This window comes from Xiphophorus maculatus, chromosome 14 (assembly GCF_002775205.1).
Source record: "Xiphophorus maculatus strain JP 163 A chromosome 14, X_maculatus-5.0-male, whole genome shotgun sequence".
NCBI lineage: Eukaryota > Metazoa > Chordata > Actinopteri > Cyprinodontiformes > Poeciliidae > Xiphophorus > Xiphophorus maculatus.
The window spans coordinates 19,835,950-19,852,023 of record NC_036456.1 but is presented as its reverse complement, the minus strand read 5'-3'; the positions used below and the strand labels follow the sequence as shown (position 1 = coordinate 19,852,023).

The window sequence follows — 16,074 nt, the reverse complement described above, 5'->3', positions numbered from 1 at the left end:
AGCATGATGCTATGTCCCATCATAGCACTGACAAGTTCTTGGTGTGAATGTTTGGATTATTTACTATACATACTCAGCTGACCTCTGAGGACAGGGTGTTGCACTTGATTTGATTTAGGTGGATGAATACATGTCATAGTTTTTCCCCCTCAGACATATGCAGATATCTGTGTTGCGCTATATGTTTAAACACCCACCAGAATACATCGCGGTTTGTGGCTCTAACATGACACAATGCGAACATTTTTTGGCAAGGAACTGCTTCCACTTTCCGTTTTGGCTCATTTCGTGCCGTTCTCGTCCTGCTCCTGAAGTCCTGTCTATGTTAGGAGCCCAGCTGGCGATACATTTACCACGTCGTGTTTATAAGGTCACGTTCTCGCCGGGTTTACTGCCTGTACACTGATTAAGTGAAACATTTTGACACGCGGAGGGGAGGGCTGTGGATAAATAGCAGCAGTGAATGCACAAGTAAATAAAATCAATAAGGTGTTCCTTGTAAACGAGCCGTGTTCTCGGATTAAAAATCTGGGCTTTCACTGAGCCCGAGCTGCACAGCTGTAACGTAGCATTTGCCATATTTATGACCAGCTATAAACCTGATTAATGTTCTTATTTTTCCATTTCTCGTCGAGTTTCCCCCCCATCCACAGTTACATATTATGTTCCTCGGTGTCCTTTTAACCTCTCAGCTGATTTCCATCCTCAACCAAACATCCAATAAACGGACTGCTGTTGAATTTTCATCTGTTTTCTTCTCTTCGGGGCCAAATCCACCAGCTGCATGAGTGAAATTCTGATTATAACATTAAATGCAGTTTACAGCAATTAAGCTTCATTACCACACCGACTCTCTGAAGCTCAGCCACGTAAGTGAGAATAAAATGCTCAAGAAAACCCCGAAGTACGCTCGTCTATAATTAAAATCTGAATCCACGTTTGGAAAACCCATCTCTCCAGCCGAAGTTTGCAGAGTCTGCCGTCTTCCTCCCGAGGTGCCTGCGGTCCATTCTTCCCACTTGTGCGGCTAATGAGCCAATCCACGTCAAGTGTTTTCTGTGTTCCTGCGCGGCCATTTCCGTGGCCGCGCATGAAGCGTCTTCCATTAGGACGGCTGCAGCTCCCTGCGCCGGGGGACGCCGCAGAATAGAGAGTAATGGGATCTTGATATTAAGGAAGACATTTGAAAACAATTATTTAAATGTCTGGCCGCCTGTTGAATCTCCTGATCCCACAGTGAAGCACTCAAGCAAACACTCGGGAGCACGACCTCCTCCTCCTCCTACTCTTCGTCTCTCCGCTGCAGCTGAATGAACAGGGAGGACATGAAAACTGCTCTGAGGCCTAAAGATGCTCACAATGCTCTGCGGTTCGTCGCTGTTCGCGCCTGCCTTTGAGGGGGTGAAAAAAATGCTCTTTAGAACATGAAACGCAGGGAACAGACTTCTCGTAGCTTTTAGAGCTTGTCAAACATGGCATTTCTCAAAATGTCAAAGAGGAGGCGCCTTCAGCTCTGCCAGACTTTGAATGGCTTTGGCAGGCGCTTAACGCGAGGCTTCACTCCGACACCGGCCCTGACGCGCCAGACGAGCCGGGTTGTTACATCCACTTTTCCTCAGAGTTAATAGATAATGTGCAGCACATCCCGGGCCGCCACTTTGTTCGGCGCGCTGCTCAATCCGAGCTCAGGCATCCAGGAAGAGTGAGGCGTTCAGAGGCGCATCAGTACTTTGAGCTGTGGAGGATTCAGAGTGAAATCTGGATGATTCAGGGCGTTAAGACCTGCAGAGGCAGAGCTACTCACTGCGTGTTTACATCGTTTTGCATTCAGTTTGTGGGCTTTGTTGGTTTATTGTGTAATAGACAGAAGCTGTGCCGTTGAAGCAGGGCCGTATTTAGAAGGATTTGGGCCCCGGGGCTAGAAACCTTTCTGGTGTCCTGACCACGAAAGAAAAGTTCTTCCACAAATTTAATAAGTAGTCCTGTACATAAACTAGATATGAACTGATGAACCCAGCTGATGATGGACGGTTTCTCCCTCCCTCCGGCCAACAGTAGAAACTATATCTAGCCTCTCTAGAAATTTTGTTTTTCTTTATTTTTAAAACCTAAAAGTAGATCTAAAGTGGTGGTTCTATAAAAATGACAACTTTCCTATTTATCGTGAATTTTAAGTTGTGTTTGGTTGAACATTTGTGAGGTGGATTGTAAATGTAGCCGACCACTTGTTTAGATCAAAGCTTATTCATGTGTTAAAATGGCCTAGTCAAAGCTGGAGCACCCAGAGAGAACCAACACTTGCATGGGAAGAACAGAAAGACCCCAGGCTGGGATTTGAACCCAATACCTTATGGCTGCAAGGCAACAGTGAAAGTACAGCCCTCCTTTAAGTCATTATAAACCTCGTTTTAAGGGTGTAATAAGACGTTATTCATTATTTCACGTAGCCCAATTTTAACATTTAACGTCCTGGTTTGACAATGAAGCAGTGTGCAGAGCTCCAAAATCTTTCCTGTGGTGGAATGGAACCCTATTAATCTTCCCTGGATTTCCTGCTTTGACATGTGAAAATATCTGCTGTGAAAAAGATCTATAGGCAATCCGACACAATCTCCAGGGGCTTACCTCACTTATCTAATTTGTTTCTCCCCTCTCCTCGGTCCCCCTGCCTCTGACCTGAAAAATCTGTCTCAACAAGACGTTTTGAAGGATGTCTCAATTGCTAAACTGCAGCCAGAGGACAGAGCCCGCTCGCCGGGGAGAGCTATGAGCAATTCTTATCGACATCTGCAAAGTCTGAACGGGGCTGACATGTTAATCCCTCTGTGTAGCTGAAGCGAGGCTGAATATATAGAGAAAGAAACTAGCATATCCACTAACAGGCACGGTAAAATACAGAGGGAGAAATGCAATAAAGCTGCGGAGTTGTGTCATGTTTAAGTAATGTTGGTTGTAAATGGCTGTGTGCATGAAACAAAGTCTCACTTCCTCTGTCATCTTTATGCCTTCGCCTTGTGCCTCTGAACTGATGGATTTTACACCCAGCAGAAAAATGTGAGGCACCCTCATAAAGTTATAGACTTGGCTCTTCACAATGTTGAGTTTTGGGGGAGTATAACCTCTTATTTCAGCAGCAGCAAGGCCTATCACTATCACTATTATTTTTAATTAGATGAGCTAATTGGGTCATAGCCTGCATTCATCAGTTGAGTTTTTTCAGTCCTATTGTGTTACATTTAGGGCATCTACAGCTAAAAGGCTGAAAATGTAGCCTATTTATAATGAGGACTACAAAATCTGCTTTGCTACATGTAAACTAATAGAAAATATGTACTAATTAACCTACTGATATCTATATTAGTAGGTATTAGTAGGATATCTACTAATACTTACTAATTAGTCGTGCATTACGTTGATAGAGAAGTGATATGCAGTGATCATATCGCTGCATTACTAACTAAATAATGTATAGTCAATAACTTATGACTGTAAGTAACCTTTATCACAGCTGCTAATTAACCATAACCAGTGATGAATTATTTATGTTTTTCTCCAGGAATATGACTTTAATAAGGTTTTCTGTTGACCTTTTTTTTACATATGGAGCAAGTGTGCAACAATTTTATGTTTGACTATTACTTCTGTTGACTATTATTCACCATATCTCACTGTTAAAAACTATAATTATTTTTGTTCATCAAGATAAAATGTAATCATATCCCAATGAAGCATTATTTAATGCTGCATTGCTCATATTTGTTGCATATGTATAAAGTCATTATTAACTAGTGTGCTCTTGCATATGATATCAATTAATTTTAAAAAATGTATTAATTACGTAATTACGTAAGCAATGATTAACTAACAGTTAGTTAGTGAAGTCAATAGGCAGCAATGTGCATAATAATTGTGCCAGGAAATGAAGAAAGGATTATCAAATACTAAATATCAGTTGGCATGGACACCAGATAGTTCTTTAGGAGTATAAAACCCCAAACTCCTGCTTTTCAAACTTCTTGTAGCAGGAATCTGTGCTACATTAGCCTTTAATCCCTGCTTGAGTAAAAATGAATCTTGCTATAAGTTACTGTTGGCTTCCTGACTTTTCTGTGCAAATTAACCTGAGTTTAAGTCTTGTAGCTGCAAATGTTGGCAATTTATGTTAAAGACTATGAGAACTTTTGTGAAATAAGTCGGCATCCTAATGTTTCGTCAATTTGTTTTTGATAAATTGCTTTTCTAATTATGACGACAGCTTTGTGTGTCCTGACTCGTTGTATTACTCCATTCTAAAGTTGCCAACATACGGATGATCAATGACTTCTTCTGTTGGGGACTGTTGAGAGAGAACAGACTGTTGAGCTTAATCTAAAAATAATAAATGCCTTTACGAGCCCAACTCTAAACCTGAAACACCTCATTGTTCACAGTCTGTAACAGAATATCATTTGCACCTCCCCTTCGCCACCATTTCTGCTCATTACAGATGGACCAGTCCGAAGTTCAAATGGCTTGAGGTTTTCCTTTTTAGGGGCCCGAATCTGCGGGGATATTATTCTTATAAGTCCCTACCAACCTATTTCATCGGCCGCCAAAAAAATATCTGCGTTCCTATGAATTCATCCCCATTTCCATTCCAAAAGGCTGCAGCTGTGATTGACGCGTCCTTGTTCTCTGGTTTACATTAGATGTGAAAATAATTGGCACCTGCACTCCCGCACATGCTCTGAAGCCAGGAAAAAGCACAGCAGCTGAGGTTTTCATTTCACCCCGGAGTCTGATCTCCCTCTATTCAATCCAGATGTGAAGGCGCACTCATGGATATCCGTCTGAAATAGCTCGGGGAGATTAATGCAGACTGGAGATGTGTCACATCATCGAACTCTTCGGCTGCAGACAAGTACAGACGAGTGGCTCCGCATTGATATTTCCCTCACGCATAAACAAGCCCTCATGCATACAGAGTATCAACTTGAGTGTGTGTGCCTCTGTGTCCCCTTGCCTTCACCTCATCCTCTTCTTATCTTCTCATCCTCCCTCAATATCCTCTTCCTGCTCTACACACTTTCCCTCTGGCGATCTCTGCAGCTAGTTATCCTCAGAGAGAGCCCTTTCAAGTACATTAAGAAGCCAGTCTCCCAGCCGGCCTCGGCAGATTGGATGTGATCTTGACGGTTTTAGAGGATGTTCGGCGCCCAGGGAGAGTAATTGCGTGTGTAATTGCACACTGGGGAAAGGTAGAGCAGTATAAGGTCTGAATTCATCCCTTTCCCTGCCCTTGGGCTGCATGGACAAGTCTCATCCCAGCATGGATCCTTTCTAAAAACCACTGGCCTTCTCTCGTTTCCGTCTCTGTCGCGGCCAGGGTTTTTTTTTTTTTTTTTTAGGAGTCAGCCGTGAGGAGGGCTGAAGGGGGAGACAGGTTGAGCAGTGGGTTAGGCCAGATGAGCTCTGCAAAGGTGCTGGGGAGACAGATGGAGTGGGAGATTAGGAAGTGTCCTGCTGACAACCTGAGAAAAGGAGGGAGAGCAAATTTTAAGGGAGGAAATATGTAGCGCATTTTCTTACAACTGAAGTCTCAAATGGATCTTTAGGATTCTCAAAAATGGCTTCTAAAGCTGAATTTGGGAAACATTTCCTTTGTTTTGTAAAATTTTGCAGAATTTTACTTGTAAATTTGCTATTAGTAACATACAGTACAAGACTGGCTTTTCATAAAACTTGAGAACATTTACCATGGTGGCTATAGATTGCCAAAATGAAACCCACTGAGAAGGATATACTCAGTCACTACAGTAATTATCTGTGAAAATTGTTGCCACATGTCAGGGTCCCTTAAGTTGTAAAGTATTGGTTTAACGTAGTTTTCAACTGCTATTTTTCTAGTTTAATAGTCTAATTTTTTATAGTTTTTTTTTAAATTAGCTCAATAGCAATGTGTGTATAGTTTTATGTTTACAAGTCTGTCACTGTAATTAGTAGGTTACACCCTGAGAAAGCTGGCTGTTTATTCTGCTCTTAGGTAACACTGCAGACATTTTTTATCCAGACAGCACCTTATGACAGGCGAATTAATAATGAAGATTTGTCGTCTTTTCCAAACTTGATTAAGAATCTAATGTTGTTAAAACAAATAATAACCAAGTAGACTTTTTCTTTTGCCTAATCCAAGTAAAGCCATGACTCATAGCTGTGAAAAAGGGAGTGTGACTCTGATCATTCTTCTAACAAGTCAAAACAGGCATCCACCTCCACATAACTCCAGCTCTGGGAGTGAAAGTGTCTAACTATGTGCAGAACGGATATGACTTAATTTTACCTCACTGAAAGGGAGCCCTGGAGGCAAACTTTCACTTATCTCTGAAGGTGGCCTGCACTTCCCGTTTATAGAGTATCATGAAATGACCAAACCAGACCAAACTTGTAATGAATTCAGGCAGGAAATAAAAGTCGTTTAAAGTTAGCAAACTCATCTGCAGCTGTACAAAAGTGGTCAAATAATTTCCCCAAGTCCCTACAAATCATCTCAATCAGGAGCGAATTGTGCAAATACATACAAAGTTGATGTTCTGCATGAAAGACATTAAAACTATGACAAGGAGTGGTGTGCCGGGATGAAGGGCCCGTGTGGCTCACCAATGTTTTTGGAAGAGTAATATAAAATCTCAGGAAACTACTGTGCCACGCTTGGGCAACGTTACCTCACGCTAAAACAAACACAGTCGAATCCCAGAAAATACAACCTGAGATGCAATAACCTTAAAACAGCTCATATGTCTCAGATAAAACAGACCGACTGGGCTCAGATTGTATCACTTACTTTGTGTGGATCTTTGCGGCTAAAGGTTTGTTATATGGAGCATGAAATGGAAGAAGTTGGTCTTTACACAAGCTATGGAATACTATGAATAAGTAAATCTGCCATGAACATTATTGCATAAACGCTGAAATTTTATGATGAGAATAACCAAACAAAAGTACACCATTCAATACTTTAAATACCTGTCTAACTAATCTTTTCAAAAAACAACATTGCTGTTGCATCTGCACAACCACCTTTAACAGATAAATGTGAAAGAGAAGATAGAGTGCCTTTAGATGAGATTCAAATGATTTTGGTAGGTTTGATTTCTACCTAGGGGTCGGATTTCCTAGTTGGAAATACAACAGAAACGCCGCCCGCCCCGGAAACCAACGTTCAAGATGGCCGACGCACATGTAAAAGGGAAACAAAAGGTGCACTCTCATGGCACTTCCAAGAGTTTCTATATAAAATAGAGAAATATGCTATTATTTCTTTCATATTAGTGCTGATAGTTGTCCCACTGGTTTTCCAACGTGTCACTATTTCAGGTGTGACAACATTCGAAGATCTGATCTTTAATTTCCAAGACAAATTGAACGCACAAGTATATCATACCATATTTATGCTTAATATACAGCGGACCCCTGGTTTTTGCAGTAGGCCTTCTGACAACATTTATGCCTATTTTAATAGTTAAAACACCAAATGTGTCTTAATATGCATTAATATGCAGCGTAGAGAAGTGTTGATCAAGGGCGTTTAACAGATTACAGGGAAGTCCAGCTGTTTGGAAGCAAGATGCAGAGAAATTAATGATGATTCAGAACAGCGGTGTTCAAACCTTTCACCACATGGGCCAAGATGAAAGTAATTTAGGGCCACAAAGTGTAGATTTTTAAAACATTTTAATTGAAAATGTGGTATTTTAATTTTTATTTGCAAAATGTTTCCCTTTCAACAGGACAATAATGAGCATAATAAACACAATATTCTAATAAAATAATTAAGTTTGATTTTTGTAGAAAGAGGAGCTGCAAATCCTTGAACATTGGAAACATAAATCTGCAAAAAGCCCTGAATACAGATTGTTTTTATCTCTTTTTGTATGTATAATGTCAGCAAGAAAAACAGGATAATGGTCGCTTGTTCTTCAAAAATCACCTTGTTTTATTTAGCCACATTTATCAAATAGGTGAACCAAAATGTTGTTTCTGAAGTTGAATTCAGGTGAAAAAGATGGTTAGTGAAACAGGTAAGAAATTAGCGCTTTGCATTGTACCTTACACTTTTAGAAGATTTCAAATTATCTGTGTATATCTTTTAAAATACACTGAAATTGTCTTTGTAAGATAATTTTTTAAATAAGTTTTTTAAAGCTCCAACTTTGAGCTGGAAAACCAAGTTTGTGTAATTTTTATTTTGTTGTTATTGATAAGGACCGCACAAAATCACTTCGAGAGCCACGAGTGGCCCCCAGACCACACTTTGGACACCCCTGGTCTCAGGCTTTTTCACTGTATTATCGATGCTTTTTTTTCTCAACAGACATCCAACACCTTTTTGATAGAACAAACCATTCTCAAATGAGAAAAGCAGCTTCTGGATTATGTCCACTTCATAGATGGTTGCAGGGTGAGCAGCTAAATTCCCTGGAGATGACAGGTTTGTTGTTGCATTGCAGTAGCCTCTATCAACTTTTAGTGCACAAATTCCCAAAACAAGCCCCATTTTCATGCTGTCAGAGCCTTTCAGCTTTACGTTGTGACTGCAGCCCCTGTGGTTAGAACTGATCAGGCATCAGAGAGATGTGAAATTTGTTATCGCCTGGCTGCAGCACAGACTTCAGGCCCTGCGATAATATGCATGCATGTTCTCAGGTGTCCAATGAGAACGGGCGCTTTTATTCCTGGCCAGCCATCCAGGAGCTCCAGCCTGTCGCTGAGGGATGTCAGGCTGAGATTCAAGAGCTGTCACTTCCCATCAGCCTTCACTTCACACCCAGAGCAGAGAGACTTTATCTGGCCATTCTGTCTGTCCAGCATCCCTGCAACGCTTAGTTTAGTCTTTAATGTTGTGAGTCACTAAACAAGTATTGTACATAGAGAGGAGTTAACCCTCCAAAGCCTGATCCATACAACAATCAGAAGTTCTATACTTTTAAATTTAAAGCTGTTTATTACATGTTTTTGACAGAAAATCGATCTGAAGATGAATGTTGTTATATCTTAGCATTGGTAAATTGTACAGTCATTACAAACATCAGTAGCGCCTGATGTAGGTCCTTCAGAACTGAAGTCATTCATATTGTTAGATGTTTCCTGACTGGAAACACAGAAATCAAATTTTCCTCCACATATTTGTTACTCACTGGATATATTCTCTCTTTTTGGACTATTTTCTATGAACAGGATAAATATTTCTGCATGACATCCCAGTAGATCAACAGTTAGCAAAGAGCTCAAACCAGCCAGTCAGGCATTCGCAACCATAGCGTCTTTAACTGACCTTTCATTCATTTTCTTAAGCTTGGTTTTAACTTCAGCTAGTCAACTTCTCCACATCTAGATGCAATAAGTAGCTGCCATGTGATTAGCTGTTTCACTTTTTGTGTGAATAAGCAATTAAATATGTGCACCTGATAATACCAAGTATGAATCGATTATATTTTGCTTCACGAACTTAAAGTAAAAAAACACCCAAACAAACTGTTATGTTTTCACCACAGTCTTTATATAAAAGATTTTAGGAGCTGTAGTATTAGGATATTAGACATTTTACTTTCTACTAACCTTTACAATACAGAACCTTTGCACTGTAAGATTTGCTTCTTAGGCTGCAAACACAGCCATGATGTGTTTTGTAATAAACCCTGTAGGACTTGAACTATTCATCAAAATCCGTTTGACAGACACAGCTCTACGAATCTGAAAATGATCAGAAAGTTAATTTGTTTCAGTAATTTAAATTAAAAAGTGACATAGTGCAAGCATTTGTTTAGTTAATTTTGATAATCGTGGCTTACAATCAATGAAATCCCATCTTTTGCTATTACATTTTCTTTTCTTCCACTCAATCTTTCTTTAGTTTGCTTGGAAAAAGCCCCCAGTTTAGACCCAGCCTCTTTAGCAATTAATTATTTTGTCTTAGGGTCCTTCATTCACCTATTACAGTAAAAGACCAGACAAATATTTCTACTTTATTTTGAGAAACAATAATAATTTGATGATACTCTCAATTATTGAGACAAATGAACTGAAACAGCAGCTATTTTTGAAGAAAGCACCTTTCAAAAACAGGTAGTGGTCTCAGAAAATATGAATATCAAAAATGACACATTAAGTATGCAAACGAACAAAAATGTGCGACCAAGGTAAAAAAAAATTTTAAAAAATGTACTGACACAGGATCTGGGATCCACTCAGCGTGTTTCGTCTGTGTGATTTGCACATCACATGTTGCACAGACCCCCTTCCCTGTCCTTATTTAATCCCCCCGCTGCCCCCGTTGCTCTGTGTCACAGGAAAGCACCAGGAGGTGTGTGTGTTCAGGCAGCAGAGGAGTGTTTTAATGCTGCAGTTACAGTGTGTGTGGGCGTGTGTGTGTGGGTGTGTGTGTGTGTGTGTTTGAGAGCCAGGGAAAAGGAGGAAGCTCACAAGGATCGACAGATGCTGAAGGATAAAGACTTGCAGCTGAGATCTATCAGCTGCTAGGGGAGCGGAGGCTGTCATGCCCTGACAACGACCCACATCCGCACGCAGAAACCTGCACCAACCACCCTCGGTGTGAATTTCATTCCCACCAGGGTGCATGTTTTCCTGTCTCTGGGCTTTGTGTCGGTCTGGATGTGTTTGTGTGCACGCCTTTAACCTTAATTCTTACAATGCCTGCTTCATATCAGCCGTGCACTTACTGTAATTGGTTTTAAGCTACACATGCTGGTTGTGTAAACGGGTTTATGTGTGTGTGGTGAAGCCTGGCAGCTGGAGCAGACTGCAGCCAGAGTCACCAGGGACGGGGGAGAGAAAGAGAGCAGGGATGCGGTTATGAAAAAGAGTTGAAGGTCAGTGCAGTGAATGAGGTCGGCCTGAATAAATGAGCACTAATAAACCGGCCGGCATACCAGCAGTGTGTGAGCATCATCTTCCTCTCACACGTCAACCCGTTCAGGTACAACCAGCAAGGCGGCAAGACGCACGGGGTCAGCCGGTTTTCCCACACAGTCAGATTCCCAGACAGAGCGGGAGGTTTGTTTTTCATGCCAGCTCCACCTCTGAACTGCTGTTGTTGTCTTTAAACCGGTCTATCTTCCTCTGCTACATTTAGCTCTGTCAGCAGCCCTGCCAAGGTTTTCCAGAGGGCAACTGAACACAAACAGCAACACGTCTGCTCTATTTTCTCCCCCTGCGTTTCTCTGCTTTCTGAAACTTCCTCGCCGTGTTTGCTTCTTGTTTTTCTAAGCAAGCAATTACATTCTGTTCTGCTGGCTGCAGTGATCCTCCAGCCTGCAGACTCTGATTTGTGATCACTCATTTGCAGCGATACTCTTGAGCACGACAGCTCCAGCTGTATCTTTCTTTTATTCACAACTCTCCAGTAATTCTGCACTTTCGTCTCCCGGGCTATGCAGGAGCAGCAGGAAGTGTTGATGGTGAGACCAGCTCTTCCCCCTTTTCAGCTAATGTAAAAGGGAATCATTTTAAGTGACAAATATGAAGAGGCTTTTCCTCTGCTTGTTTCCCCTTCGCTCGGTGGGTAGATGGAGTTGTGTTGTGCTGAGCTGTAACTCGGGGATCCCGTGGATCACCCGACAAATGGAGTACCTGCAGGAGTGGGAATCAGCCTTCCAAGAATCAAATTCAAGAACTTTTCAATCACTTTTTATAATGTCATTGCAACTAAATGTTATAAGAAATTATAGGCTGTTAAAATTTAATTATACAGTCAAGATTTCATTGCATAAAATCGGCTGATTTGCTTTCAAGTGGTGGTTGGCAAAGGTCAGCTCCCACTTGCTAAATCTTAGACGAGCCCCCAAATTGTTTCGTTTCCTGATGTTGTCATGGTAATGAAGTTGTGTGAATGATGTATCAGTCTAGCTTTTCTGACACATAAAATCACATTGATGTGCACTGAAGACAGTGATTGTAGCATCACAAAATGTGAAAAAGTTTAATGTCAAGCGATTTTCATTTGTGGGAGCACAAAATCCTGGTTTCTAACTCTAATACTTTTCTTGATGTTTTATCTTGGAGATGAAGTGATAGAAAATATCTATCAATTTTGCTTTGGTCAACCTGGTAAAGCCTTACGTTTTGCAGTGAGCAGTGTTAAGCAAAGGTAAGGTCAATCTGCATTCGTTTATGGATATGATTTTTGTTTTTAGGGTGTGAGATGTCTGGGTGTCAAATCCCGGACTAACCCCCAGAAATGCTACATACCTTGATATCCTGGAGATAAAGTGGCATAAAGGCAGGAAATATGTGAATTTTTGTAAAAGTGTTAAATCAAAGAAAAATCTGAAAAACATTGGGATTATAATATTAGATGCTTTTAAGCTAGGTTAAGGTCCCAAATCCTGGATAAGCCCCCAAATAGTTAAATTTCTTCCTTCAAAAACTGGTTGGTTCCAAATCCAGGACGAGTTCCCAAATTGTTACAATGGAGATGAAGATGTGTGCAGGAAAAAAATAGTGTGGAAATAAACTGTTTAAAATTAAGTTGTAATCACAATTAAATCATTGTGCTATTAATCTGATCAACCAAAACCAATGTGAAACAGAAACCAAAATCATACCCTAAGATGAGTGACGACATAGTCATGTTAATTAAAAATAAGAAAAAAAGTTGAAAGCCATGTATTGTTTTCCTCACACTTCACAATTATGCACTACTTTATGTTGCTTCGTTGCTTAATATCCCAATAAATTACACTGAGTTGTGTGGCTTTAATATGACAAACTGGTAAAAAATAAAGCCAAATGAGGCCTGGATAGTTTTATTTCAAGGTTTTGGCACATAAAATCATGGGATTTGCTTCAAAGTAGTGGTTGGTAAAGTCTTTGGGTACGAGACGTTCTGGGTTCAAATCCCAGACAAGCCCTCAAATTACTACATTCTCTGATGCTGCATGGAGGGTTCAGTGGTGTAAGAATTTAGGATAAATATTTTAAAAAATGAAGGTATGATCATATAAAATTAGGTATTTTTATTAAAAAGTTTTCACTGGTTAGTTCAGCTAACAAACAGAATAGGTAAAGATTTAACAAGCAGTAATATTCCTACTGTTACCCAGAGCCACATAACGCTACTGCTGCTCTAATATTTAGTGAAATCATGAAAATAAATAAGAAATTAAGGGCAAATTCTGAAAAGTTGCCAACACAAAACTATCAGCACTCATATAAAAGTGATTTTATGCCAGAAATCTACAAAAAAAAAAACAAAGGCAAGTCAGTGAACTGCAGCTCCCGCATATTTCACATTTTATTCCACAAATTTAAACAAAAATGCTGAAATCATTCAGACGCGTGAAGCATGCATCAAATGAAACATCTGTGTTCATGCACTCTAACTACCACATGGGGGCAGTGCAGCCACAGCTTTGAGAGTCCTCCCGTGTCTCCTGTGTGTTAGTGTGTGAAATGGTATTAGCGGTGAGACAGGGGGGCTCAGAGTAAACAGGGGTGTGTGTGTGGGAGTGTGTGTGTGCGTGTGTGTGTGTGTGGTCCTCGGCAGATCCTGTCACCCAGCTCATCACCTTGCTGCTGCTGCTGCAGGATGGAGAGGCTCCTCTGCATCCTGAAACATGCAGGTTCTCTCTGTTTAGACCGGGCTATACCTAGATCTTTCCATCATGATGCAATTTTTTTTCTCCTGAAATTAATTGAAACCCAATCAAAATGACTCTCCAGTAACTGGTCCACTTGGGATCCTGTTCTCTGAAACACATTTAGAGCTCATATAGGATGTCAAGCCGGCATGGTGTCCTTCTGAACCTGCATCTGGGCTCATCTTTCCCAGTGAAACCCTCCATGTGATGCCCTGCGAGTGCACTGAGGGCGCTCTTACTCTTCAGTCAGGTTGCTCAGCAGATTGGTGAGCCTCGAAAAGCGATGTGTGTGTCTGTGTGTGTTTGTGCGTACTACGGGGGGGAGTTCTTTAGTGTCTGAAAGAAGGCAGAATACAGCGCCTGGGAGTCCAGAGGTCCGAGACTGACCCCCCCCCCCCCCCCCCCCACTCCTGAAACTAAAAAGAAGGAGGAGAATAGGAGGTCCGCTCTCCTCCCCTCTCCACGGAGAGCCTGGAAGAATTGCGCTCCGTCCGTGCGCCCTGCCTTGCCAGTCGGAGGATGGGGATTTTTTTCCATTCATCCACGTCCCCTTTTCCCCTCCTCATCCTCCGCCTCCTCTCAAACAAGCCAGTCGCTCTGTCAGTGCGCTGCGAGCATTAGGGCGAGTCAAACCGGTGGGATTTTGAGGCGCACAGACGGATGAGATAACTGCACGGAGCGCGCTTCCTCGGGCCGTTTCGTTTCTGCGCTCCGTCGGAAAGACGTCCGTTTCCAGGCGGGACCGATGTCCACTGAGTCGCATCTTTATTTTTCTTCACCACTTCACAAGTTTCACGCCGGCCTGTGTGTGGCATCGTTAGGAGGGACTCGCTTTTCTAGCTCTTTGGCTTGTTCGTGTCAGTTTTTTTGTCCTCTGAATTTGCTCTCGGATTAATTTTCGAGCTGGATCTTGGTTTCCTTTGTTTGTTTGTTTTTCTTTCTCTAGAAACGAACATATTTTGTGGATTTACTGCCTCTGCATTTTCTGGCAAAAAAGAGAGAAAGGATTGTACTTGACTCCCTGAGCATCAACACGTCTTTTTTTTTTTGGTATGAGGATGGAGCTGTGGATACAAGTGGCATCTTTCTCATTTTAAACACATTCCCAGCTGTTTTTATTACTCGTTTGTCTTCGTCTCCTAAACAAAGTGACCATATTTAAATTCAGCGGAGCCAGATATGCTCGGACGTGAGAGAACAAGGTAATGGGAGAGAAATCAGACAGAGAGAGCCAAAGAGAACAAGGGAACGTTGTTCAGCGAGGAAAACAGACAATTAGGGCGCACAGAAAAGGCTTCAGAATCTGCTTTCTGGAGGCGATAATCTATTAAAATATCCAATTCAGTGGAGATCTGCTTGAGCCCTAGTGTGTGGGTTTTTTTTTTTTTTTTAAAAGAAACTGTTTCTGGTGAGAAATTAATGGGGAAGTCATGGGAATGGCTCTGAAATAGTGCGCAGAAGAACCTGTCGATTTGGAGATCAGGACGCACGGATTGAATAAGTTTCTCCTCCAGCATTCAGCATTTCGGATCCATGTGGTTTTGCGTGGCTGGCTTTTTAATCCCACTTTAACTCTTTATGCCTTCAATCCTGATCGGTTGATCCATTGTTTTAAAGCGTCTAGCTGCAAAAAAAGGAAGACAATTTTTTTTTTAAAAAAAGCAGCTCTGCGAGCCTCTCCGGCGATTATTGTTGCTTTCTTTTCGATGGGGCCGCACATGCTGGGTGTCAGGGTTGAGATGGCGTGTCGAAGGAGCGGGAATGGATTGTGGGTCCTGCTGGTATTCCTACTGGATTTACTGGGAACCACCGCCAGCAACATGGAGCCCATCTACTGGAATTCCATGAACGAAAGGTAAGACTGCCGCCGACTAAACAGCCGGTCTGAGCTCAAAGTTTTAATTTAAAAAAAAAGTTAATTCCTTCAGAAAGCATGCTTGAATTTATGGAACTCTGGCTGCGAGGCGGATTTCACAAACTCCCGAGGAGCTTAGTAATGCAACATGACATGCACGATAAAGTTAGAGAGCAGGCCTTCCTCAAGCTCAGCTCCGTGTTAACCTGAACAGTCACCTCGTTATCAAATAAACCTTTAAAATCGGTTTGTGTTTTGTTATAAGCTTCAGACACCAGTCTGCTCTAAACGGCCATCACTGGGAATCTGATGCAGGTTCTTTCTCCTGGGAAGCAGAGGCGGCTCTAGGAAGTTGTCAGCGGGGTGGACACTGACAGCCGTTGGGTGGCACAACAAAACAATCTGATTTCAAACAGAAAATGATCAGATATTCATAAACTATTTATTTCTTACAATGTTATAACATTTCAAAGGGTAAAGCAAAAGAAAAAAATAGATCAAACTCCCATTAGATTAAGTGGGTATGTGGATGTTTTTCTTTTTCATTTGCAGAATATTTAATATTTAACACATTTTTTACCATTA

General features: G+C 41.4%; 1 protein-coding gene across 1 annotated transcript in view; it reads left to right on the top strand.

Annotated features, from left to right (window-relative positions):
* The first annotated feature begins 14,088 nt into the window (after window positions 1-14,088).
* Window positions 14,089-16,074, top strand: part of LOC102221882 (ephrin-B2-like) — a 113,027-nt gene continuing 111,041 nt past the window's right edge. The window contains exon 1 of the mRNA XM_023346264.1: window positions 14,089-15,489. Within this exon, the coding sequence (XP_023202032.1) occupies window positions 15,341-15,489 (149 nt within the window). The 5' untranslated portion in view covers window positions 14,089-15,340. The remainder of the gene's footprint in view (window positions 15,490-16,074) is intronic.